Genomic DNA, 25,133 nt, shown 5'->3' on the forward strand with positions numbered 1-25,133 from the left:
CTCCTCCCACTTCGTGTCGATTTTGACTACGGTTTCCGCGGCGGCTGGAGGGGAAGCATCCTCCACGCTGCAAACTCGCATCAATGGGATTCCCCTCGTGGGAAATGCCCCCTCCTGGCGGACGTGCTCCCGGAGGGCCGAGCGCGTCGCCGCGCCCTCCGCCTCCGGGACGGGCGGGCGCGCGCGCGCGCGCTCCGCAGGCTCTATCAAGATCCCGACTTGGCATCGCGCTCCCTCCGCGCCCCGGGCTAAGCCTGCACCACCCGCCGCCCGCCGCCAGCCGCCGCGGGGGGGCGGGCGCGGCGCGAGGGGAGGGGAAGGGGTTCTCGCGCGATTGGGCGAGGTTTCCGGTGTTGTGACTGAAACCCGTCAATATGGCGGCGGTCGGCCGCGGCCGCTCGCTGAAGAACCTCCGAATACGAGGTAAGTCCGCTGCGGCCCTCACCCCTCGCCGCCGGGCAACCGCCACCCCTGGCACTTGCCTCCCCCCGGTCATGGGCGGGGGGAACGAGCCGGGGCGCTGGCCGGAGCCAGGGCTGCCTCCGCTGGCCTGGGAGCGAATCCTAATTGGGGCTATGTGTCTGTTTCGCGCAGGGCGGAATGACAGCGGCGAGGAGAACGTCCCGCTGGATCTGACCCGAGGTAACGCGGGGCGCCGCGGGCGCCGGCGAGGGCATCCTAGTGGGGAGGAGCCGGGGGCTCGGGGCCGTGAGCAGGGGCCGGCCCCGCACGGGACCCGCGGGGGTGCGGGAGGCAAAGCCCGAGCCCCGCCTGCCGGCCCGCGGGAGCCGAGCCGGGGGCAGTCTCCCCGGACCCATCCCCCTTCCCGGTGCCCGCTTTCCTCGCTCCGAGCCCTTCTCCGGGCCCCTGGGTGCTGCGGGGAGCAGTGAGCGGGACTCGGCGGAGTCGCCGACCCTCTGGGTTCTCTAGACCCGCGGGGGAGCGTTGTCCTCCTGTCCCGGAGCTTGAGCAGCTGAATCCCAGGGGCGGCCGGAGGGAGCTAGAGGCTGTTACTTAGGTTGCCGGAGGACGTCTGAGGGAAGAGCGACCACATCCTGCCCTCCCCGTCCCCCAGCGCCGAAGCCGGACCTGCTCGGTCCTTGCTCACTGCGTGACTGTTTTTCTCTTTGCCCACTGCCCTGGGGGACCCGCAGCATTGATAACTCGGTAGTGAAACCTGGAGCCCGTGATTTCTGCGAAGTGTCTGGTTTACGCTGTATTTCCCTCTTGTTTCCCTTTCCCGGGCCTCTGAGACTGTAGTTGGCAAAAACCGGCCCCTCACCCTCGTTGCAGGTTCATTGTTTACCTTCTGCAGTGGCGATGGGTTTGTTTACACCTTCGGAACTGGGTAAACCCCTGTTATATTTTTAAGGACCCCAGCCGGCTACTGGCCAGTATATCTTCTGTCAGTCACCATACTGGAGTTTATTCGACAATATCTCGTTGAGGGTTTAGTAGTTATATACAAGGTTTCTCTTTTCCACGGTAAACAAGATTTGGTCTATTGATTCCGAAGAAGTCGTGTTTCGCACGGGCTGTAACTTAGCGTGTAACTTGGTTCAGCTGTGTAGAATCAGTTTCCTTTTGGGATCTGAAAAGCACTTTAGGAAGTTTAAAAAAACGTCTTTTTAAACATTCTATATAAAGTTAAAAAAAATTTTTTTAACCTACGTTCTACTTGACATAATGACTATTATCTACAGTATTTGTTAGATGCGGGCTCATTGTTGAGGATCATCTCTATTTAAATCATAGCGCATTCTCTAATTTGTTTTATTTTGTGTATCATAATGTAAGATTACTGTTTTGTAAACTAAAAGGCTAGTTTTTATTTAGCTACAAGAGTACATTTTTGTAACAACATTTTATTCTGAAAGTTCTAGGACTTTGTTTCGGGTGAACTAGGTCCTTTTACAGGCAGAAGAGTTTCTAAAATAAAATAGGGCTTAAGTAATAGAAATGACAACTAATTAGATCACTAATGCACTAAATTAGAACATTTTTTCAGCAGATAGGGTTTGAATATTAATGTAGGGAGATGTAAAACTTGACTTTTGTGTAACTGTTTGGAAACTTCACTGTGTATAACACACATATGAAAAGTCTATATGAAATATATGTGGAAAAAGATTTTCTGGTAAATTTGCTAACAAAATAAGCAAAATTCCCACAGGGCTCAATTTAGCATTTGAGTTTTGTAACAGATGTAGTTTTAGTGATTTAATTTATACATGCGCATATGTTTTAGATGGAGGTGAAAAGACCATTTGTTAGATCTTGGGTCTAATTTGTGTATTAAAGACCTGTTTGAATGTTGTGCTAGAAATAAGTTGTAGTTGTGCTTTAAATTGACTTTGCTGAGCTCCTATATATAGTGGTTTCTCTGGTTGGTGTCAAAATTATGGGTAGTAAAAGAGCTTATGTACAAATTTGATACCTTTGGTTTACTCCAGTTTTACTCAAGTACACAGATAACTGTACATTTACTATTTAAAATGCTATATTTCCTGAGAATTTAGTAAACACCTATGTCCTTAGGTGTTTTTAGGATGATACAGATAGTGCAGAAAATGCTATTTCTGCTTGCCCTGACAAGATGTATTTCAGTTTGGAATGAAATGTACACAGCCAATTGAATCTGATTGCAAAAGCAATATACAAGTAGGAGTGAGAGGGCATTTGAGAGCTGTGTTCCAGAGTCTTAAGGAAGTTTTGAAAAAGTAATCTGAGTTAGATTCATTGTATAGTGACTCTATTGTTTGAGAAATTGCTATTCTGACAAACATTCATTGTTAGAAGAAGGCTTGTGGATCTAACATGAAGAAAGTTCATGAGGAATTAAACTTTAGTAATCATTTGAGAACTGTGGGGCAGTCTGGGTTGCAGCTGAAGGGCAGCTGTTTGTGGATTGGATTACGGCATGTTTTAGATAAAGTTTGGGTAACCAAAAAATTTTTTTTAATGCTAAGGCAGTGTTTGCTCTCATTCTCATTATTTTTATGTAACCTTTGAGAAATTCACTGTGTAGCTGTATAACAAAGTTCATTATAAAATAGAGGCCATGGTCATTGTAATTCCTGAAGGAGCCATCAATGTGTAGTATAAAGTCAAATAGTTCTGAGTTGTAATCTCAGCTGTGATACATAATAGGTGATTTGGGGCAGGTTATTTGACCTTGATTAACTCTTGGTTTCTTCAGCTCAAAAAAAGAAAGATTCATTTCAGGTTATTCTTGAAGGTGGTTAAGAATGTGATAAGTAAATGAGCTAGGCCATATAGTACTCAGCATGGGATCTAGTACTTTGTGAGTAATGTTAACTAAATGTTAGTTGCTCTCCTAAACTATGAAATCAGAATTATTTATATCACATTTAAAATATTTCAGATGATTGTTTTGAATATTATAAACTTGTTAATAAGGAATTATGGTATTGAAGCTTTTTTTGAGACATACAGTTAATTGGGTATAGTCTTTCTGAACTAGAGTTATTTTTATTTTTTTTTAATTTATTAAGAAAAGCTTCAAAATATATAAAGTATATGTGAATGTATGAATATAATAAATATAAGGAGCTCTTATATGTCCCCCATCATTTAGTTTCCTCGTGCCCCCACCCCAACTGTGATCATTTTTTTCTTCCAGTTTTACTGAGACGTAATTGACATACAGCCCTGTATAAGTTCTTGAATGTAACAACTGTAAAAAAAAAATCTGTAACATTACCAGAATTAGGCCTAAGCAAGGAACAATCTATTATATGTACTTAAGAAAAAATGTGATATTTTCTTTAATAGAACCTTAGAATTTTTCTCCCTGACTCCAGAAAATTTCTTAGTAATAAGACGTGGCCAGCCTTGCAAGCTTCTTGAAGCCCAGGAGAGGCTTAAGGTTCTTTGGTTTTCTTATTGATGTTAGTGCTATGGTTTATACAAAAGTGCTTTAATTAAAAATTGTTTTTGGATTAATTTTGATCTAGTTCAGGAACTTCATTGTAGGAGATCCTATAGTCGATATATTGGTGATTGTTGCTTTAAGTTTTGTTCAGACAACTACTGTACTTAATCATGAAAGTCCCTGATACTTGCTATTGGTATCATTAAATACTCTCTCTGTTTTGCATGCCAAAATTTATTTTGAAACCAAAATGCTTCCCTTAACCACTTCCACTGCAAGGATAGTCTGTTTTTTTTATCAGTCCACTAGTACATATCTTCCTGGTACTGAATAACTTGAAGAGAGACACAGTATTCTTCCTGTGTAAGCCCTTCCTAGTATAATTTAATTATTGTGTTCAAGGTGAATTCCCAGGACATGGAAACATGTATATTCAAATATAACTGTTAGACTATAATTTATTTTTAAGTATTGAGTTTTGTATTTTTTGACTATCCAATCCTTTTACTTTTCCATTAGTAGGAATAAAAAGATTGACTGTCTTAGCTGCTGTTTAATACTTAGGAAAGTAGGAAGGTTATCTGAATGATGCAGATTTGAACACTTAACTTTTTGTTTTGTGATTCTTTCTAGTTAGGAGATTACTCATGTTGTTTAATCCCTTACTTCAGTTAGACAAAACAAACATTGACTGCTTTTTATATAATAAATGCTGAATTAAGTGCTGGAGGAGTAAAGATGAGGAAGATGTTACTCCCTTTTTAGGAGTTTACTGGAACAGACATAAAGCAGTGATTGCGATATGGAACAGTAAACTGAGTTATCAAACTGTACAAGGAACAGAAGTAGCCTAGAGGAGAGAATGATTAACTCTGGTGGGTAGAGAATCAGGCAGCTTCACAGAGGGCTTGACGTCTCATAAGAATTGTGGACATAGTGGAAGGAAATGTGGGCTCTCAAGAGAATATACCACACCTTGGGAAAGGTAAAGTCCGTAGGAAGAGGAGCTGCTCTGGAGGCCCCTGATAGAATCTAAGAGATCGTGGGACACTAGACCAGGGTATTGGAGACAGAAATGAAGTTGAATATATATTGGAATGGAGGAAGCAACTAATTTGTTTTATCCACATTCTAAACTGACTTTGGAATCCTCGTACTCTGGGCAGAGAACTGTTATTTCTTTATTAGGATGACAGAAGCTGTCTAATGTGAATCCCCTTGTCTTCTCCCCTTTATATTTCACCTATACTTACTTATGTTTTCCTGAGTCAGAGGATAAAGCATCTCTGTTCATTTCGAAGGCTAAACTGGAAAGGAATTTTATGCTCCTAATTCTGTTTCCCCTAAGATTCTTTGTGGAACTAAGATTTCTTGCTTCTTCATTTCTTCCTTCTTTTGGCTCAGTTTTCTCATATTCAGCATTTGTTGTTGTATTCATATGGAGCAGGTACTTTGCTAAGCATGGAATGATGGTGAGACATGTGGAATGATAAGGACAAAGATTTCAAAACAGTTATTTTTTCCTAGGCTCTACACACAGAGTAGTTTATCTTCACTCCACAGTTTTCTTCCTTAACTCCTTTAATCTTGTAAACACAGCTCTCCCCCGTACTTAAAATAGTTTCTTAAGGGATGCTAGTAACCTCATGCAAAATTCTTTGGCATTTTTAAGTTCCCTATTCTATTATTAGTACTACTACTGTATTAGTAGTTTTGTTCCAGGCACTAAAACATATTATTTTTCTTAATCTTCGACAACTCTTTGAGGTACTCTTATTGTCTGTATTTTACAGTTGAAGGTACAGGCTTTCAAATTCTAACAGACTGAAACTCAGAAAGGTAAGTTATTCAGCCAGGGTCACAGGGCTAGTGAGTGACTAACTGCAGATCATCACTTGTAGCTACTACAGTATTGCTATTCTTATAACTCCTTGTTCTTTTCCTAGCTCTCCTTCTGTGTTTACTGGGTGGACTTCCAGCTCCTTAAGCAGGTGTGCCCTAAGGTTCTGTCCTTGATTTTCTTGTCTGCTCTCTTATTGATGCTAGCTCCCTGAGCACCCTTTTCACTCATGGATTCAAGAATCCATGAATTGAGATGGTTACAGTAATTGCATTTTTATTCATACTTTCTCTTCTAAGCTTGCAAAACATATTAGCATGTATGTCTGGTAATCATCTCAGAGTTGTGGTTTATAAAATTTTGCACTCCAACGCATACCCACTTTTCACTTTCTAGGTACCACCACCGTCCTCTGTTATTCAAGCTAGAGACCTATTGCTCATCTTCTTGGTTCATTTGCCATGTTCCCCCAATTTGCCTCTGACATCTCTCTCTCCTTCTATTCTCATTGTCATTGGTCTAGTTCACATCCTCATTATCTCATTTGGATGACAGTAAAATATTTTTTTCTCTTTTTTTCACTTCCTCTGCTGTATGATTGCCAGGATTATTTCCCTGAAATCTGGAACTGATCTCATTCCCTTACATAAAACAAAACAAAACAAAACCAACAACAACAAAAACAAACAAACAAAAAACTGTATACATACACTTAACACGTTTCATTTTTGCTCACAAAATAAAGTCCAAATTTCCTAGCTTGGCATTGAAGGCCTTTTATGATTTATTCTAGAATTATTTTCTTCTGTACTATCTTAACCATACTATTCTAAATCAGTCTGCCTCTCCACATAGCTCACTGTGTAACGCACTCCCTCCCTTCTTTTCACACAGTGATTTTCAAAGGGGGTTGGGGAGAATTTGCTAGCCTAAAGTACCTACCTCCCCATTCCTGTTCTTTCCCCTTGGAGATTGTGTTATGCCCGTGATTGAGAATCCCTGCTTTAGTCAAAGACGACTGTTTGTTCTTCCTTGCACATGGCATGCAGTGTCTATTTACTTTTCTTTGCATAGGTTGTTTTCTCTGCCAAGAATTCCATTTTCAGCACTCTTTAGAGAAATCCTAATTCTTTAAGGTCTAGGTCATATGCCACTTCTGGGAAAATCCTTTCTTATCATCCCAGTGGGAATTCATTGCTTCCTCCTCTACTTTTCCACATTTTTATTTATTACTTTCTAAATATCACTTACCATTGCCTATTTAAGTTCCTTGTTCACTACTTCTCTCACTAGAATTTAAGTTTCTTCCCCAGCATATATCATATAATAATAACTGAAACATTTATTGTAAGGAGGAATGGAGAGAGAGATGAGAGAAAGAGCACAGTATTAAGGAGAGTAGAAGTAAAAGAGTATTTTAAGTTTGCAAACTTGAGGGACAAGCGATGGTGCCAAGAAATGGAGAAATCATTTTGGAAGAGATGATAATGAGTTCAGCTTTTCACTTTGAGTTTCAGATGATTGACTCTGTCAGAGATGTGTAAGAGGTAGCGAATGCTGAAATGGATGTTTTTGTAGTTGTTCTTGTGATCTGATTGTTTTCTGCTTTAGGGCCTTGAGAGAGGGAAGAATGTAAATGGAGGAGGAGCTGAAGATCTGAATGTTAGAGGATACGCCGATTAGAGTGTATGTCACAGCATAGGAATCAATAAGAAGAAAGGGGCAAAAAAAAAGAGAAGGAAGTTAAAAATTAGTAAGATTGTGATCTTTGAAGCCAAGTGGAGAATTTTGAGTTGACGAGATTGAGAGACTGTAGCATTGAAGTTGGGTTCTGGAGAACTCAGTTCTTCTCTTCCTTAATCTGAGGATGATCTTGGCATGCTACTTTCTCTGGGCTTCAGTTTCCTGACCTCTGAAATGCGTACTACTTTCCATGCGTAGCACTTTCACCATCAGTCTTTGTGATTCTCAGATATCACGATGTTTCTGGGATATCGAAAGGTTAAAGAGAAAGCCTTGTTAAATCCCTTGTTAAATTACTGTGAGAAGGATTCCCATAAACAGCAATGAATACATGTAGCAGTATGGTGTTTCATAGCACTTTAAATGTAAATTATAGTTAACTCTGAATTTCCTTTTAAGTGATCATCTGCAGTGACTTGCTGCCTCCTCCCCCTCTCAGGTCTCAGGCTACTGAAATAGGGCTGTGAAAAGCACAGTGGGGTGAGTGACTGGTTTTCGTGCCTGTGTATCTGTACTTCTATTACAGTTAAATACAGTCCACTCTCAGTTACCTACACTTAAGAAAAAGGTGAATAATGGTGGAAGATTACTAAATATAATCTCAACAGCATTATTTATATATGGTTTGGGAAGATTTTATATTCTTTCCTCCCCCACAGTAGATTGATGTATCTTTCATTTGAATTATTAGCATCAATTTTTATTTCCTAAGCAAATACTCTTAGAATAGTGGATGTAAACAGGCTAAAATATTTATTAGGTAATCCAAATATGAATTGTTGAGCGTTGACTGTTAATGCTTTTTGGATCATCCATTGTTTTGTATTATCTGTGCTTTTTTGTTAGTGTGGCCAGGTTAAAGCTGAATAGCTACTTTAAAATTATATCACTATGATGAATGTACTTACAAGATTATATAGATGCCAAACTAAATTGAAAATAATTGTGTAAAACTAGCTAAATATAACATTCATGTGTTCAGAGTCATGGGGTTGAAAGAGAACCTAAACCTAAGTACCTTCTTAAAATTCCTGTTACAAAGTCCTCTAGCCAGACAGATTGCATAAACTGAGCAATGTGCCTAGTAATGATGAAATTTATATGTAATATAATAAAATTGAGGATGTTCCAGGGCTTCAAACATGCCTGTTCAAGGAGTCAGTTGAGTTTAGTAAGCAATATAGAAGAGCTTTTTAACCTTAATTACCTGGATTTTAAAGAATCTGGCCCCTTCAATTACTCTGCCATTTTTTTAATCCCAAAATGTTGAAGAATTTTTATTTGTAGTGGTTTGTTAATGTCAAGACAGCATATATTTAGTATATTATCAGGTTAGTAAGTGTTAATGTGAATCAGGAAGGCATAATTCTTGGCTTTAAGGAGTTTTATATTATATTTGGGATATACCTGTATCAGGGCATAGTATTTGAAGCACCTGCCTATTATCTTTATAAAGGAATCAAAAGCCAGAGTAATTCAGAAAAAAATGGGAGATAGGTAAGGAATGACCTAGAGGAGAGTCCTCATAGAAGTGTTGACACCTGTACAACCTTTGCATAAAAGTGTAGTATTTGAATAGTTAGAGCCCTGGATCAGTGTTTTAAAAATCATGCTTAGTTTTGTGAACTAACATATTCCTGGCATATTATTCAGTATTTGAAGATAATGTTGAGAAAAAGTTGATGATGAGTTCTGTATATAAATCTCTTAACTATTGAAGGCTGATTGTATTTCGGACTAGGGCTTTTCAAACCTTTGAAGGTAGTGCTGGACTGGACTGCAAGATTTTAGGCATATTGTGAAGTAGTTGTGTGCTTCTGATTATGAGTATATAGACGCTTGGCTGCATTCCAAACCCAAGCATAAATGATTTTTTTCTTCCATTGTTTTGTAGTATGTGTGTCTCCTCTCCCCTTCATTAATACTGCATGTTCAAAGGGCTCTATAAATTTGTATCAAACTTATTTCTAGATGTGTGCAATTTGGAAATAGAGACTATAAGTGGGATGAGTAGTGTTTTTGTTATTTCCCATGCTAAAATGACCGTATTTTCTGATTTCAAAATTTAAACATGTGGCCTGACAGTTTATATTTGAGAGAGAATATTTGAAATTAAGCTTATCCTGAAAAACATGGACTGTTTCATTGCCGAATCCAGACACCCCTACCCTCTAGTTATTTGGGTAAAGGTTAAACAGTGTTTGGGGAAATTAACACTCTATTAAAGGAGCAAAACAAGAGGTGAATTGCCACTTGCAGGGATTTTAGTAATCTTGTTCAGAACCCAGTGTAATTTCACATGTTTCTTATAATGAATAAATAGCGAAGAGATACAAGCTGTAAACAAAGAAGATTGCCAAGTAATTTACTTCTGGTTGCTAAGAAGAAACAACTTGCCAAATGAAAGTGTATTTTCACTGTTTTTAGATGTGTGTACATATATATTTTTATCAATAGTTTCATACTTTGAGAAATCACATCTTAAAATAGTATCGCTAGTTATTTCCATGCTTAACGTTCATCCCTGTAAAACTTTTAATTGCCCTGGTTTTTTTTCCACTCATAATTCTGTATTATATACTCCCTAACCTTCACCACACCACCATCACCACAACCCCTTCCCCCAAGAAAAAAGAGAAAAAGAAAAACTGACGGGAATAGAGTTGCAGAAAGAGTGAGAAGACTCCAGGTTGGAGGTAGGTGAGCTGTGAACTCGAACCTTTAGCTATACAGCAGTATCTGGGGTGGCAAATGGAATATTGTGGAATGTTTTATTTAACACATGTGTTGTAGGTAAGATTTTAATCATATCTGTCACATAACATTAGTATAAAGTCATGGTAATGGGATATTTCAATATAGATAGCTATTTCCTACCTTGTTTATTTAGAGTGACTTGTGGTTTTACTTTATAGGTTGTAATTTCTAATGGTATTTTCGAATGTCATAACTTGGTATAAAGCAGGTTGGATTAATTCTTATGTTGTATAAGATTTCGTATGTCATGTAAGAATAATTCTTAACGTAAGATTTTATAACTTTCTGATGAGTTAAATTTTAGATTAGCGTAGTCTTAAAAAAGTTTAAATCACTTTTTATTTTTAATAAACCTTAAAATAGCCCTTTTCTCCTTTGTCACGGGAGAATTCAGTGTTGTGTGTTCATGTTTCAGCATTGTTTTGAATATATAAGTGTATACTGTTTTACCTAGCATAACGGAAGAAATTTTTCAAAATGCTGGTTAGTTTTCAAAAGGAAATAAAAAGATTAAGAGATTTGGATAAACTACGGCAGTTGCCTTTTGCTATGTTATTGTTTCTTGTAATAGTTACTTTGTTTTGTTAAAAAAGTTTAGATTTAATTTTTGAGTCCTAGGAAAAACTTTTTACTTACATCAGTAATTGTGTCTCTATTATAAAAGTACCACAGGAAAAAGTGTAACTATTTTTAAAGTAAGTAACTGTATTACCACTAAATATTCACCGGGGGTACTTGAATATGAGTAGATTTGGGGCAGGATATGTGTGTATAAATATTATTTCTATTTTTAAGCATATATGGAAGCTACTTTAAAAATTATTTTTTTACTTTTACTGTGCTGTAAAATACAAACTATATAACTGGACTTACTAACATTATATGGAAAATAGGGATAAATAGGTTGTGATTATGAGGAATTAAGGGGCTCTACTGTCAGTAACATATACTAACTGTAGTGAATAAACTTGGTGATGATACATACTTTGAATTTTTATTGGTATCTTTTGGAGTGCTTGCTTTTGCATCCCGATTGTTCTCCAGATAGGCAATTGCTTCATAGCATAGTTCAGGGTACGTGAGGTATGACTTGATAAAGTTGTTATATGTCTACAATATGGATAGTAGGATTATATGTATAAAGATAGATAGTAGGGTACTAATATGGACAAAATAACATTTAATAACATGCAAACTGCATGATACACAGTCTAACACTGTAACTAAGGGCCTTGGAACCCTTAGCTTTGGAACCAGATAGATCTGGATTTGAGTCTTGACCTTGCCTCTTAGAATTTTTTGACTCTGGACAAGCTGCCTTTTCTAATTTATTTATTTATTTTATTTTTGGCTGTGTTGGATCTTTGTTGCTGCACATGGGCTTTCTTTAGTTGCGGTGAGTGGGGGCTACTCTTCGTTGCGGTGCGTGGGCTTCTCATTGCAGTGGCTTCTCTTGTTGTGGAGAACGGGCTCTAGGCACGCAGGCTTCAGTAGTTGTGGCATGTGGGCTCAGTAGCTGTGCCTCGCGGGCTCTAGAGCGCAGGCTCAGTAGTTGTGGCACACGGGCTTAGTTGCTCCGTGGCATGTGGGGTCTTCCGGGACCAGGGCTCAAACCCGTGTCCCCTGCATTGGCAGGCGGGTTCTTAACCACTGCGCCACCAGGGAAGCCCCAAGCTGCCTTTTCTGATCATGTTTTCTCATCTCTGTTGGAGACAGTTGTTTGAGGAGTGAAATGTTTGTAAAATGTTCATTACAGTTTTGGCATGTTAGATATAAATAGATATTAGGTGTTCTTTATGTGGTCAGTTAAAGCAAAGGAGATGAGAGGAGGGGGAGATTAAGTGTGAACTGGGAAAAATTGTTTCAACGTTGAGTGAGTGAATGTGGTTGAATCAAGAGGAATATGGCATGAGTAAAGACGTGAAATATTTTACTGAGAGCAGAATAAGAAAGATACAGAATTTTAGTATTCATATTGGATTTGTAGGATAAGGGTATTGTAGGATAGAGGGCCTCGTGGAGATGTTAAAACCTCCTTTTTTTGTTGTTAAAATATTTAACATAGTGAGAAAGCAGTAAATGTTATTTATATTTTTTAATTGAAAGAAAGCATAGATCCAAAAATTGTCATAAATGTACAGTTCTGTGAAACTTGACAAATTGAACACATGGATAATCACAACCCAGATCAAGAATCAGAATATTGCAGTACCCTAGAAGTTCCCATTCTGTCTCCATCCAGGCACTACTTCCGCCACCAAGGACACCACTATTCTGACTTCTAATACCATAGCTTAGTCTCGCCTGTTTTTGAACTTTATATAATCTTCTCCTACACTAAATATACCCTTTTGTATTTGACTTCAATGTCCAATATTATGTTGTATCACTGTGTTGTATGTAGAGTTAAAGTTATTTTAATCCAAGTCTGCTTATGTGTGTATGGATTTTTTTCATTTGGATGGGCAGTGGATTTATATGAGTGGTTAGAGTTTGGAATAATTACACTAATTCCAACTTTAAAAAAACATTTAAAATCATTTTCTGAATATCTCTGTTTTTTCCTCTTCAGCCTGACCTTTTAATGTTTTAGCCATGAACACATCTAGATAGGTGAATTTTTTTTCTTTATTTTTTTTCATAGTGACTATTTAAAGAAAAATTATAGATAATCAAATCACCATAAAGAGTTCAAAGCTACCAGTTAGAAAGTTGGAAAAACTAGAATTCCAATCCAATAAAAGTTTTGTGTCGACCTAATTAAATTGGTGGAATGGTTACGGAAATTGGCTTAGTATTTCTATGGAGAAAAAGGGAGGATGGTAAACAGTTCTTGGTCTTCACTGCAATAATCTCATGTGGAAGACATCATTAATAGTTTTAAAGTATCTTCGTGTGATTGTTTCTCCGTCTTTCCCTTGTTTTTTTTTCAATTTCTCTCATCGATTTGTATTTCTCTTATTCTATTTCTAGTCTTCTGGTGACTCCTCACATTTTTCTTTTCCCGTACTTGATAGTGTTTTATATTCCTTGATTTAAAATAAATTTTAATTGTTTCTTTTTTTTTTTAATTAATTCTTCATGAATTTTAGGTTTTTGTCTCCGAGTTGGTGATGCTTTGTTAGAAAAGATTCCACTGCCCATCTCTTGGTATGCATAGCCCCAAGAAATTAGAACTGAGTATTGCATAGGAAATTGATTAAATACTTGACAGGAACTTGGCAACATGTGCTTAGCATAGATGAGTAAAATAAAGAGCATTTTACATATTTCAATATGCAAAAGCAAGAGTAAATGTGAAAGTGAAACAAAAATATTCAACTATACTGAAGGTGAAGAAGTTTTGATGAAGTGCATTTTCTAAATGTTGGTAATTTTAAAGATATTAGCATTCACTCCATTTAAAATATTTTTATGCATCTGCACTTTGGAATTATGGAAAACAATGACTGGAATTCCCTGAAGGTGGGAACATTTAATAACCTTGGAATATCCTTGCTGATTCTGAGTCTAGACTGTTCAGTTCACTGAACAGATTTAAACTGAGTGTGGATTATTAGCTCCCAAAAGAATACTTGTTTTGGGATTTCACTGGTGGTGCAGTGCTGAAGAATCCGCCTGCCAATACAGGGGACACGGGTTCGAGCCCTGGTGCGGGAAGATCCCACATGCCGCGGAGCAACTAAGCCTGTGCACCACAACTACTGAGCCTGCGCTCTAGAGCCCGTGAGCTACAACTACTGAGCTCGTGTGCTGCAAATACTGAAGCCTGCGCGCCTGGAGCCCCTGCTCTGCAATAAGAGAAGCCACTGCATTGAGAAGCCCGCACACTGCAATGAAGAGTAGCCCCCATTCTCCACAACTAGAGAAAGCCCATGCGTAGCAGTGAAGACCCAACGCAGCCCAAAAAAAAAAAAGAAAGGATACTTGTTTTTAGTGGTGAATTTTGAGTGATTGCTTGTTTGATTCTATTAGGAGTGGTAAAATGCAGTAAATCTATATTTTTAACCATCTTTGTCAGGATTATATTAGTTATTGCTCTTGTACCTCCTGGTACATGATTTTTTTTCCAAATTATTTTAAATGATTTTTCTTAGCCTAGAGCTGAACTAGTGTGGTAAATTTTTTGCTGTCTGATATGATCAGAACTTGTTCTAAAATGATATTTTGATTATCAGAACATTTCAAATTGTGTGAAGGATTTATCAAATGTTGTGTTGTTTTAGCAGGCAATCTAGAAATTATATACTTCGAAGTAGATGTTGTTTTCCTTCTAAGCAGTCCTCTTGCAAGGGCATGTACTTGTTCTAGTGGTGATGTCACTGTTCAAAACATTTAAAAAATTCTGCTTCCGAAGATTATTAAAGCTTAAAATGTTGACTTTTAAATTGGTATTTGGTTTGTCCTTTGGGATGAATTGGAGTTCAGGAAACGGTTAAATATGAATTGGATTCAAATGTAGTGGGAATTCATTAACTCAGTGATTTATTCACTCATTAATTTGAAAAGAATTCATCGAGCATCTGCTGTATTTTAGCACTGTACTGGAATATGTGTGAGAAGATAATTTTTCTAAAAAATATGCAACCACTATATGTGATGACTGCCATTATAATCTAGTCCCTGGCTTCCTCACAACCGTTGTCATTTCCTAACTCTTTTCCTTTTGTTCACTATATTTGGCAAAACAGCCTCCTTTTTATTCATTCCTACTCTTATTCTCTTTTCAGGGCCTTCGTACTTCTGTTACATTCTGTCTAGATTATTCTTCCCCTAATCTTGGGAGGCTTGCTCCCTCACTTTATTTAACTCTGTTCAAATATCACTTTGTCAGTGAGGCCTTCTCTGATCATCTTATCTAAAGTAGCCCTCATCTCCATTACTTTCTATTCTTTTATATTGTTTTCTTCTGTAGCCCTTGTCACTGCTGCCAATTACAGTATTATTTGTCTGTCTCCCTGGAATGTAAGTTTTGTGAGGACAAGCACTTTGGGTTGTTCACCATTGTATCCCCAGAGCCTAGAACAGCTCCAGCACATTATATGTGCTTGATAAGTCTTTGTTGGCTGAATAAATTACCATCAAATTTGTGTTTAGCTTGAGGGCTCCAGGCCCATTTTTTCATGGCTTACTCAGCATCTTAACAATGTAGTCATGTATATCAAGCTTTCTGTGTTTCATACTTAACTAATTATCTTACTATTCTAAAAATCTTTCTATATTTTCCATTTGGGTTTTAAGAGAATTACTTTAATGGGGCCATGTCACCCAGGAGGACACCCAGGAGACATTCTAGCCTCATTCTTTGTCCTTATTCTACACATCAAATCTGTGACCAGATAATAATGATTTTATCTCTGAAATACTGGTAAAATCTTTTTTTCATTTCTGTTGCCATGCCATTCTTGAGGCCTCATTTTCTTTCTTGGGTGATTGCATTGGCTTCATAACTACTATCCCTGTTCTAGTTCTATCCTTTCCCAATCTACTCTCTTCACTCTAGCTAGAAACACATTTTCTACAAAGTTAATCTTAATTTCCTCAGCTGGGTGGAATATCTTCCTTCTTTGGGCTTCTATAGTATATTGTATGTTACCTTTCTTGTAATATTGTTATAATTTGTTCACTCCTGCCTCCCTCAGTCGTAGTTGACAGATATTTATTTACCTTAACTGTGTGCTGGGTACCGTTCTTTTGCTGGTGATTCAGTGGTGAAAAACATTGAATCTTTCCCCTGAGGAGTTTATGTTCTAGTAAGGAGAACATAGATGGTAAGCAGGTGAACACAGAATTTTAAGTATGAATAAATGCTCTGAATAATGTAAAATTGGAGTATGTGAAAGAGAGTTGATAGGTGGTTAGGGGGTTGGTCAGAGAAAACTTCTCTGAGGCAGTGATATTTAGTTGATCCAGGACTAATGGGGAGGCACCGAGTGAAGATGTAGGGGGAAAGTCTTCAACAAGTAGAAGGAACATAAAATATTGATCCAAAGGCCCAGAGATAGGAAAGAACCAGAGAAAGAAAGTGCTTGAGGAGAGGAAGAGTGGAGGATGTGAGGCTAGAAGAGGTAGGCAAGAAATAGTATAGTTGAAGTATAAGTATTACATGAGGAAATTTGTTCAAAGACCCCAGCATAGTGTCTGGCAAGTGCTAGGGTGAAAACCCAGAAGGCAGATGTTATTAAATAAATAATAGTGATTTATCCATTCTTTTAATCATGGACATTTGGCTGTTTGTAGTTTTTTGCTCTTATAAACAATGATTTTATATATGGTCTTGTACATGAATCCTGGTACTCATACGTAAGTTACTCTAGGTTATATAACTTGGTGTAGAATTACTGCTTATATGAAAAAATATATGTATATCATAGTAGCAATATGTAAGAGTTGCTCTTGATCCATACTTTTGTCAACACTTGGGATTATCAGACTTTCATTAAAAATATTTTATTATGAAAAATTTCAAACATACACATACGCAGAGAAAAAAATATAAGGAACCCTCATGTATGCCTTATCCCACTTCAACTATTGTAAACATATGGGGCAGTCTTACTTCATGTGTATATCTTCCTCCTCCCTTTGTGGATAATTTTAAAGCAAATCCTAGGCAAGTATTATTTAATTTGTAAATACATCAGTGTGTATTTCTAAGGGATAAGGACTTTTAAATATATAACTGTAATACTATTAGCACAACTAAGTAAATTAACAATAATTTCTTTATATCATCTAGTATTTAGTGTTCAAATTTTCCTGATTGTCTTACAGATACTTTGAGTCAGGATTCATATACAAGGTTCACACACTTTTGATTTAATTTTTTTAATATGTCTATCACATTGCTTCTCTTTCTGCATAATCTGTCTTTTCAGTCTGTAGTATTTCTTTTGCTTTGGTCTGAAATATCTTGAATAAAATGTGTTTAGATGGTTATTTGTCCTACTTTGAAATTCATTGGGCATCCTGATTCTAAGTATTTTTCATGTTTTTGAACAATTTTGAAGAATTCTCAATCTGACTTTTTGAGTAGTGCATCTCCTGCATTTTTTCTTGTTTAGGAATTCTTATTAAATGCATGTTAGACTTTCTCATTATCTTTCTTGTTTTTTAAATTCTTTCATGTATTTTGTCTCCTTTTTTCTTGGGGATCATGTTATAATATCTTCAGATGTATCTTTCAGTTCATTAGTTCTCTCCACAGCTGTGTTTATTATGTTTATCCCCCCATTGAGTTTTTAAAATTTCAATCATGCTATTTTTATTTCAAGAAGTTCTGCTTGTATGTTTGTAAATTTTGAATCATATTTTCAGTCCTTTCTTTCCTTTAAACCAGAAGCTTGCAAGTTATGGCCTGCAAATTTTGCAAGTAAGGCTTACAGATGCTGCATTTGTAAATAGTTTTATTGAGATATAACCTTGCTCATTTAAGTATTGCCTACAGCTGCTTTGGTGCTACGACTACGGAGTTTAGTTGCGAAAGAGACCTTATAGCTTTCAAAGCCTGAAATATTTAGTCTGACCCTTAATGGAACAAGTTTGCCAAACTACCTGCTTTAGATATATAAAACATAATTATTTCATTGTTTGTATTATGTATATGGTAATTCTAATATTTATAGTCTTTTTAGATTTTTTTGTTTATTGTTTCTGTTGATAGTGGCTTGTTTTCACGTTTCCTTCTGTGTTTATGATTTTTGCTTGCGCACTTAAATTTTTTAGATTACTCAGACTAAGGGTGGCTACCTAGTTGGGTGGGTGGGTGGGTGCGGTGAGGTGGTGGTTGATGGTTGAATTTGCTTCTGCTAGCTGTCCAGGAATATGGTATACCAAGGGCTACTTTAAATTAAAATTCTCACTTTGAGATTTTTTTTGGATCATGCAAAAGAATATATCTAGGTTCCAAAGACACCTGCGGTTGGCTTAGAATCTCAGGGAAGTCTCTTTTTATTTGTTTTGTTTTTGTTTTCAGCTTTACCCAGAGATACTTTCTTTGTTCTCTGCCCCTTTTGCATGAGTGTTCTTTATGTTCTTTATGGCTGATGAATTCCTTGTCTTGCACTAGTGTGGGTAAGCCCACACTCCTCAAGTCATGCACTTAAGCTCTAGAGCAGTGTTTCTCAAGCTCTAGTCTTGTTTTGGAGGTCCCCATGACCTCAGTAATTTGCTAGGAACACTCATTATGGCAAAAGGATGCAAAGCAAAATTAGCAAAGAGGAAAGGTACATTGGGTGAAATCTGGGGGAATCCAGGCACAAGAGTCTAGTGTCTTCTCCCAGTGGGGTCACATAGGACATGCTTCATTCTCCCAGCAATGAATTGTGATAACACATGAAATATTGTCCACCAGGGAGGTTTGTTAGAGACTCAGCCCCCAGGGTTTTTATTGAGGACTTGAGAAGTAGGCAGCCTCTGCCTGGCAGGTAACAAAATTCCAGACTCACAGAATGAAAGCAGATGTTTGACATAAACCATATTGTTTGCATAAATGGTTTAGGCCCAGTGAGCCACTCTTACCAGTTAGGGTGGTAGGAACTCTCTGCAAGTATTTTTCCGGATGTAAGCCAGTGACTGACTTGGTAAGCAGACCTTTTTAAGGAAAAGCAGTTAGGCCTGTTAGGTTAACGTTTTCTGCGTAAATGTGCAAATGAAGCACCTGGGGATGTTGATTTAATGAAGAGTCAGATTGGGTAGGTATGGGAGGGCCCAAGATTCTGCATTTCTAACACGCAGCCAGGTAGTACCCATGTCGGTAGTTCACAGACGTACTTTAGTAACCAGGTAGTTGCCCTGAAGGCCAGAAGTCCTTCTTTCCAATAGTATTTTTATCATAAACAATAAGTCTTTATTCTGAATTGGTAGAAAAGTTTTTTGTTGGGGGTTAAATTCTCTGTGCTGACAAACAAGTTTTTTTTCCTGGAGTGATATGGTTTATTTCGTATTAAACTTTACCCAACTTGAATAAGGAGATCTAAATTTATACTTCAATATTGGCATATTTTGTGTCATTGGGAGAATGGAAAAAGTGACAATTTCAATGACTTTGTTGTAGAAAAGAATGAAGGATCTGGACTGTTGGTAATATTAATTGTACAGACCCACAATCTCTTATCCACAATTTTGAAAAACCAAAAACTCTGAAAATGAAAGCTGTTTTTCGGAAATAATGTGACCTGACAAAACCTAACCTGACCTAAACTCATTTGGCAGCAAAACCTGACCAGAATTTGTATTATCTCAGTGTGTCTCCTCACATGTTTCATCTAAAAAATATTACTGTATGTGAATATGTAATACTGCCCCTAACCTTGTTGGGATTGTTAAATCTGTGGTATATTACCTTTAAAATTAAAAAATTTTGAATTCCTAAACCTATCTAACCCCAGCATGTCCGATGAAGGATCATCTGAAGGTTGTATAGTAGAAGTATGGAAAGAATTATGTTTAAAAGCACTACCAGAATGCATAAATAAATATAAAAATATTAGCAGTTAGGGTGGATCATATTCAGACCTCCTGTTCATGCAAGATATAACCAAAGAAACGCATTATATTGTTATATTTATAATAGTTCAGAGCTTTTAAAGGTTAAAATTCAAACAGCATTTGTAAATTTACTTTTAGATTTTGATTATTGGTGTTAATGCAATTATTTATGCATGCCCAAGTGGAATGTACAGAAGAATAACAAGTAGTAAATTTGTAATTAGAGGACTTGTTTGCACTTGAATTACACAGATCAATTGTGTATTATGGCATTTTTGCACAATTAAGATCACCATTGCCCACGGTTCATGAAAAAGCTTAATTTATCATGTGTTTCCCATATGCATGGGACTCCAGATTAGTCAGTATGTTTTTGTCTTGATAATTTTAGATGAGGTGTGTCTTCTTTGATGTATATAACCATAAAAACATAAACAATGCTAAATATGGCAATATCAGCAAGGCACTGATTCAGAACTTAGTAGTAGTATAAAAATAAGATACTATTGTGATTATAGAAGAGGTGCTGAAGATACATATGCTAAGATGTCTCAATGATATTTGTTGACTACCTGAATGTAATTTTCTAGTTCAGACAATATTACTATTGCCTAAAGAAGGAAGTTTTGGAAAGCTTTTTTTTTTTTCTTAAAGGATGAATTAATTTGATTACAGGACATACTGAATTCGAAGTAGACAGACCACCAAACATAAAAACAGAGATTTGTTTCTTTAATTGAAGATAAAATGTAGAATTGAAATTTTGAGGCATTGTATTGAATTTGTTAGAGTTACGGAGACAGTGAAAAGAGAAAGCTGAGGGCAAATGATACAACTTTAGGTAATATTAAAGAGTATAAAATAGGAGGAGGGAATGCAGACCTTTAAGAGAAGTACACAAGGAACAGTGAAAAATAGGTATGAAGAGGGCCAAGACAGTGTAATTATAGCAACCAAGGGAGAGAAGGTGGATTTGGTTAGCATTGGCCAGTAGTTCTATAATGGAAAAGTCAAGGAGTTTGAAAAGCTGAGAAAAAGCCTTTGTATTGGGCAAATAGTAAACTCGTAGAGAACAACTTTAGTGGAATGGTGGCCTAGATACCTGATGGGTAGAATTTAGAAGATGAGGTAAGAATTAATTAACTTGAGCCTCAGAGAGATTTGGTAGAAGAAAGGTGTAATGTCACTTCAAAAAATGGGAAACAGTGGGCAGAAGCAATTTTTTTTTAAAGACGGGTAAAAGCTAGTGAGAGACTTAGGTCAATGAGAAATAGTGAATAATTAAATGATGGAAGTACTGGAATTAGGCAGTAAGATGTAGAACCAAGAATACAAATGGAAAGGTTAGAAAATAACATTGTAATAGCATTTTTCAGATTTCTAACCCACACTCAAATTGTGTCTTGCAGCCAAAGTGTATTTGTGCCCTTTGCTCCTTTATTAGTTTCTAAGAGGGAAGTCCTTAATTACATTCATAGAAGCCACCTGTCAGACAAATGATCTGAACTATAGTCATGTTTCATAAAAAACATGAAAGTAGCTGTACAAGCAAAATGTACAACTAACTTTGTAAATAAATCTAATAGGCTGGGTGTATATAACAATTAATTGCCTCAGCTTTTAGGCACAGCTGTTCAGTTCTTTTACAGGGTTCATTTACATAGTGAATTGTTTCAGAGAGAAACAGAATTTTTCTCTTACAATAAAAGATTTCTAATTAGGGGACTGTGGAAACCTAATGATTTAATAGATTAAGACATAGAAGTTTTAGCAGAACATCCAGTGATTGTAATCTTTATATAGTAATTGCTTTTAGTTATTTTTACTAACATTAGAAAATGTTCTAATTGCAGACAGTACTTTTCATACTGTTTTTCTGCAGAAAAATAGCATTAAAATAAATGCCATGACAAAGATTCTTTGAATCTTTTCTGTAGCCTGGTGAGTGGCCTTTGTGTATTCATTGTATATACTTGTGTATACTTTGTACGTGTGTACAAAGTAAAAGTGCTTTGTGAATTTGGTTACGGTTCTGTACTACAGTTGTCTCATAACAAGTGTTACAAGCCCAAGCATTCTACTGATCTCTAATTTTATTGTGAAAAAGGGAAAGAGATGAACTCTAAGAAAGCACTTCATATTTTTTTTCGTAACAAGCAGCTCTTCTTCATTTTCCACCACAAACATCTAAGCCATCTTTACCAGAAAAATCTTTAAAAATTCACAAATTACTTACCATGTAAAAATAGATAATGATGGAATGATTAGAAGATTATTAGGTAAATAGTTAGGCTTCGGTTCTTTATCTAACTAGTACAGCCTGGGGACATGATTTCTAGTACTGGTATGAATGTAAATATCGATATAATGCTTGGAGGGAGGGGGTGTGTAGACAAGGATCAGGAAGGTGATTTTCTGAAGGTAGACGGCAGGCTCAAATTTCTACCTTTTCTAGACATTGTCATTTAAAATTTTTATATTTGACAAATTTGAATGGGTCTTGGCAGTTACATTGCTAATTATATTAAATAGGTATGTTCTTACCTTAGAAGGTGAGATTCCTATTCAAGGCAATAGAAGGACGTTACTTATGGTTAGGTTTTGGGGGAGTAAATTTGTTTTGGTCCTCAGAATTTGAAAAATAGATACATTAAAGCAGTGTGATCTTTCTTATTTGCTCCTCTTTTATATACATCTCTACTACAGTTATTGTTATTGTAATCATAAGACAGTATTTCCATTGTAAATTCTTGTGTTTTAATAGTCACAGTGTGACCTGGGGCATTCAATAAATATTTTTGGGGGTGGTTACTGTGTGTCAAACATCATTCTAGGTATTAGGATGACACCATAATGGTGAACCAAAGCTGACTTATGGGGAGATAAACGTCAACCAATCATACAAGTAAATGTATAATTGCAAACTGGTATGTACACTGAAGGTACATTCTCCTTTGAAAGGCAGAACAGTATAATGAGGTAGACTGTAGGGTGATTGCATTTTAGAGAGTGAGATAGACTCTAGAGTCAGATTGCTTAGGTTCAAATCTTATTACCATGTCTGGTATTTGTGTGACTTCAGGCAAGTGAATTAATGTCTCTAAGACTCATTTTGTAGCATGAGGATGATAATAATAGCACCTACCTTCTATGGTTCGTATGGAGATTAAAACAGATTTTTCATGTAAAAATATTAGCACAGTATATTGTAGCATATAATGTATTAATAGTTATTATTTTTGTGTCAGTGGATATTATTTCACATTGTAATATATTCTTATTTGAAAATGATACAGAAGCATATTTCATAGAGTAGATCTTATTTGTTCTTTAAAAGTTCAGATCAGATAAATCCAAAGGGATATCAGAATCTAGTTATATGACATTATGGTAGTCTTTATAGCATGTTTCAAATTTCAGTGTGCATAAGAATGACTGGGGTGCCTCCTACAAATGGTACAAATGTGGGTCACTTTCCAGGCATATTGATTCTGGAATCAGTATTTCTTATAATTCATGTATTTCTTAGAAACACAGGTTTGAAAACCACTGGTCTGTAAGTCTGTTTCCAGTGCAGGCCAAATAGTCAATTATTTTGTCTCATCATTTTAAGATATAACATATAAGGTGTTTTTTGTTATTTTTGGTGCATATGCGTACTACAAATGGTAAAAAAAATTCCCCTAAATCTATACTTGCTCTAGGATTACTTATTAGTAAATAGTGTCATACATCAGTGTACCTAATCTAGAAACCTGGATTCATCCTTGATTCCTCCTTCTACCTTTCCTTCCAGCTCTAATCCATTATTGATGAAGTTTCTTACATGGAAGGTGTTTGTAACCTCTATTTGAACTTGCCTTTCTTCTCCCCTACAGTCTTTCTAAAACACAGAGCTGATCATGCCATCCACTTGCATAAATGTCTTCCTTAATAATTATCCATTGCCCAAAGATGTCTAAATTTCTTAGTATATCTTATAAGGCCATTGGAATGCAGCTCCACTTTCCTATATTTCCTATCATCTTGTTTTCTGGAAATATTGAATTTCTTGCCATTCCTTGAGAAAATACCATATTTTTTCATGTTTACTTGTTGTGTACATTCTGCTTTTTCCTATCTTATATGCCTAGAAGATTTATTGCTTATGGTCAAGAATCAGTTCCCATGTCAATCCATCCCCAAATAACTGTCTCACTCTCTTGCCCAGTCTTTCTTTCACCCAGTGTTTATTGAGCACCCACCATGTGCCTGGCATTGTTTCCAGGCTAGGGATGCATGTGTGAACAAGACAGTTTTCCTGTCTTCACTTGTCATACAGTCTAAGTGAAGTCTCTAGCAAACACCCTCCTTTTATCTTATTCCCACAGTGTTACTATGAAGTGTTATATGTACCTCTGTTCCCATTTAATTTTGATCTCCAGGGCTGAGACCGTATATTGTATTTATTAATATTCCTCACCTAAGCAGTTGGCACAGTATATGGCTTCTGGTGAGCCCTGAAATGTACAGTTGAATAAAACTTAGGAATCTAAATATAAAGCTATTCCCAGGATAGATCAAAACTAAACTTTATAGGAGACATTTGTACTTTTAGTTATATAAGTAATAAAATGACTAAATACAATCTAGAGGGGAAACCTATGTTCCCACTATACTGTCCCCACTATATAATGTCATTGTTATTTTATTCTTTACAGAAAATATTTAAGGAAAATTGGGAGGAATATTCTGTCATTTGAAACTTAAAAGTATTTTAAGCCATTTATATCAATTTATTTTGTGATTTATTCAAAATAATGATTTGAAATAAAGATTATAGACAGTATTCTTATTATTGATATTATATATCTATACAACTTTTAATAGAAGTTCTGTTCAAGTGAATTATTTACTATTTCCAGCTGACTTTATTTTTAATGTTTTGTGCCTAGGTCAGTCCTGGTCTGTATCTTACAGTTATGTAATGACATGCTTGTAATAAAGCAATTAAAGACATGGTTTTTGTTCATAGAATTTTTAAACTATCACATCAGTGAACTGGTAGATGTCACTTGTTTAATTTTTCCAGTCAAAGGTACAAATGAGAAGCCTCAAGAAGGACATTTCTGCCACCCCCCATTAGTGTTTTTATCCTTTTCCCTTGAAAGCAAAATGAGCAATTCTTTGGGATTATAGGAAAAAAGACACATTTTTGTAAAAACAGAGGAATGTATAAAATGAGGTAATTTTAAATCCAAAATTGAAGTGGAGGAAAAGAGATCTGAACCCCTTGGTTACTGGGAAGACAATCTTAAAATGTTGCAGATCAACGGAAGCTGCCTTAACCTCTTCTTACAGAATTGTATTGATAAGAGTAGGACACTGGAACAGGAACCCAAACAAAACTATTCTCTTCCAGCCTCTGGG

The 25,133-nt window shown here is 36.7% G+C and overlaps 1 protein-coding gene across 6 annotated transcripts in view; it reads left to right on the forward strand.

Annotated features, from left to right (window-relative positions):
- The first annotated feature begins 230 nt into the window (after positions 1-230).
- Positions 231-25,133, forward strand: part of RICTOR (RPTOR independent companion of MTOR complex 2) — a 118,877-nt gene continuing 93,974 nt past the window's right edge. For 2 of the 6 annotated variants that reach the window (XM_082453673.1, XM_082453676.1), the window contains exons 1-2: positions 232-423; positions 595-642. In XM_082453673.1, coding sequence (XP_082309799.1) covers positions 375-423; positions 595-642 — 97 coding nt within the window. In that variant the 5' untranslated portion in view covers positions 232-374. Of the gene's footprint in view, positions 424-594; positions 643-10,106; positions 10,175-25,133 lie in introns of all 6 variants that reach the window. The other 4 variants (XM_082453671.1, XM_082453672.1, XM_082453675.1 and 1 more) reach the window with 3 other exon arrangements.

This window comes from Balaenoptera physalus, assembly GCF_965194825.1.
Source record: "Balaenoptera physalus genome assembly, chromosome: 3".
Lineage (NCBI taxonomy): Eukaryota > Metazoa > Chordata > Mammalia > Artiodactyla > Balaenopteridae > Balaenoptera > Balaenoptera physalus.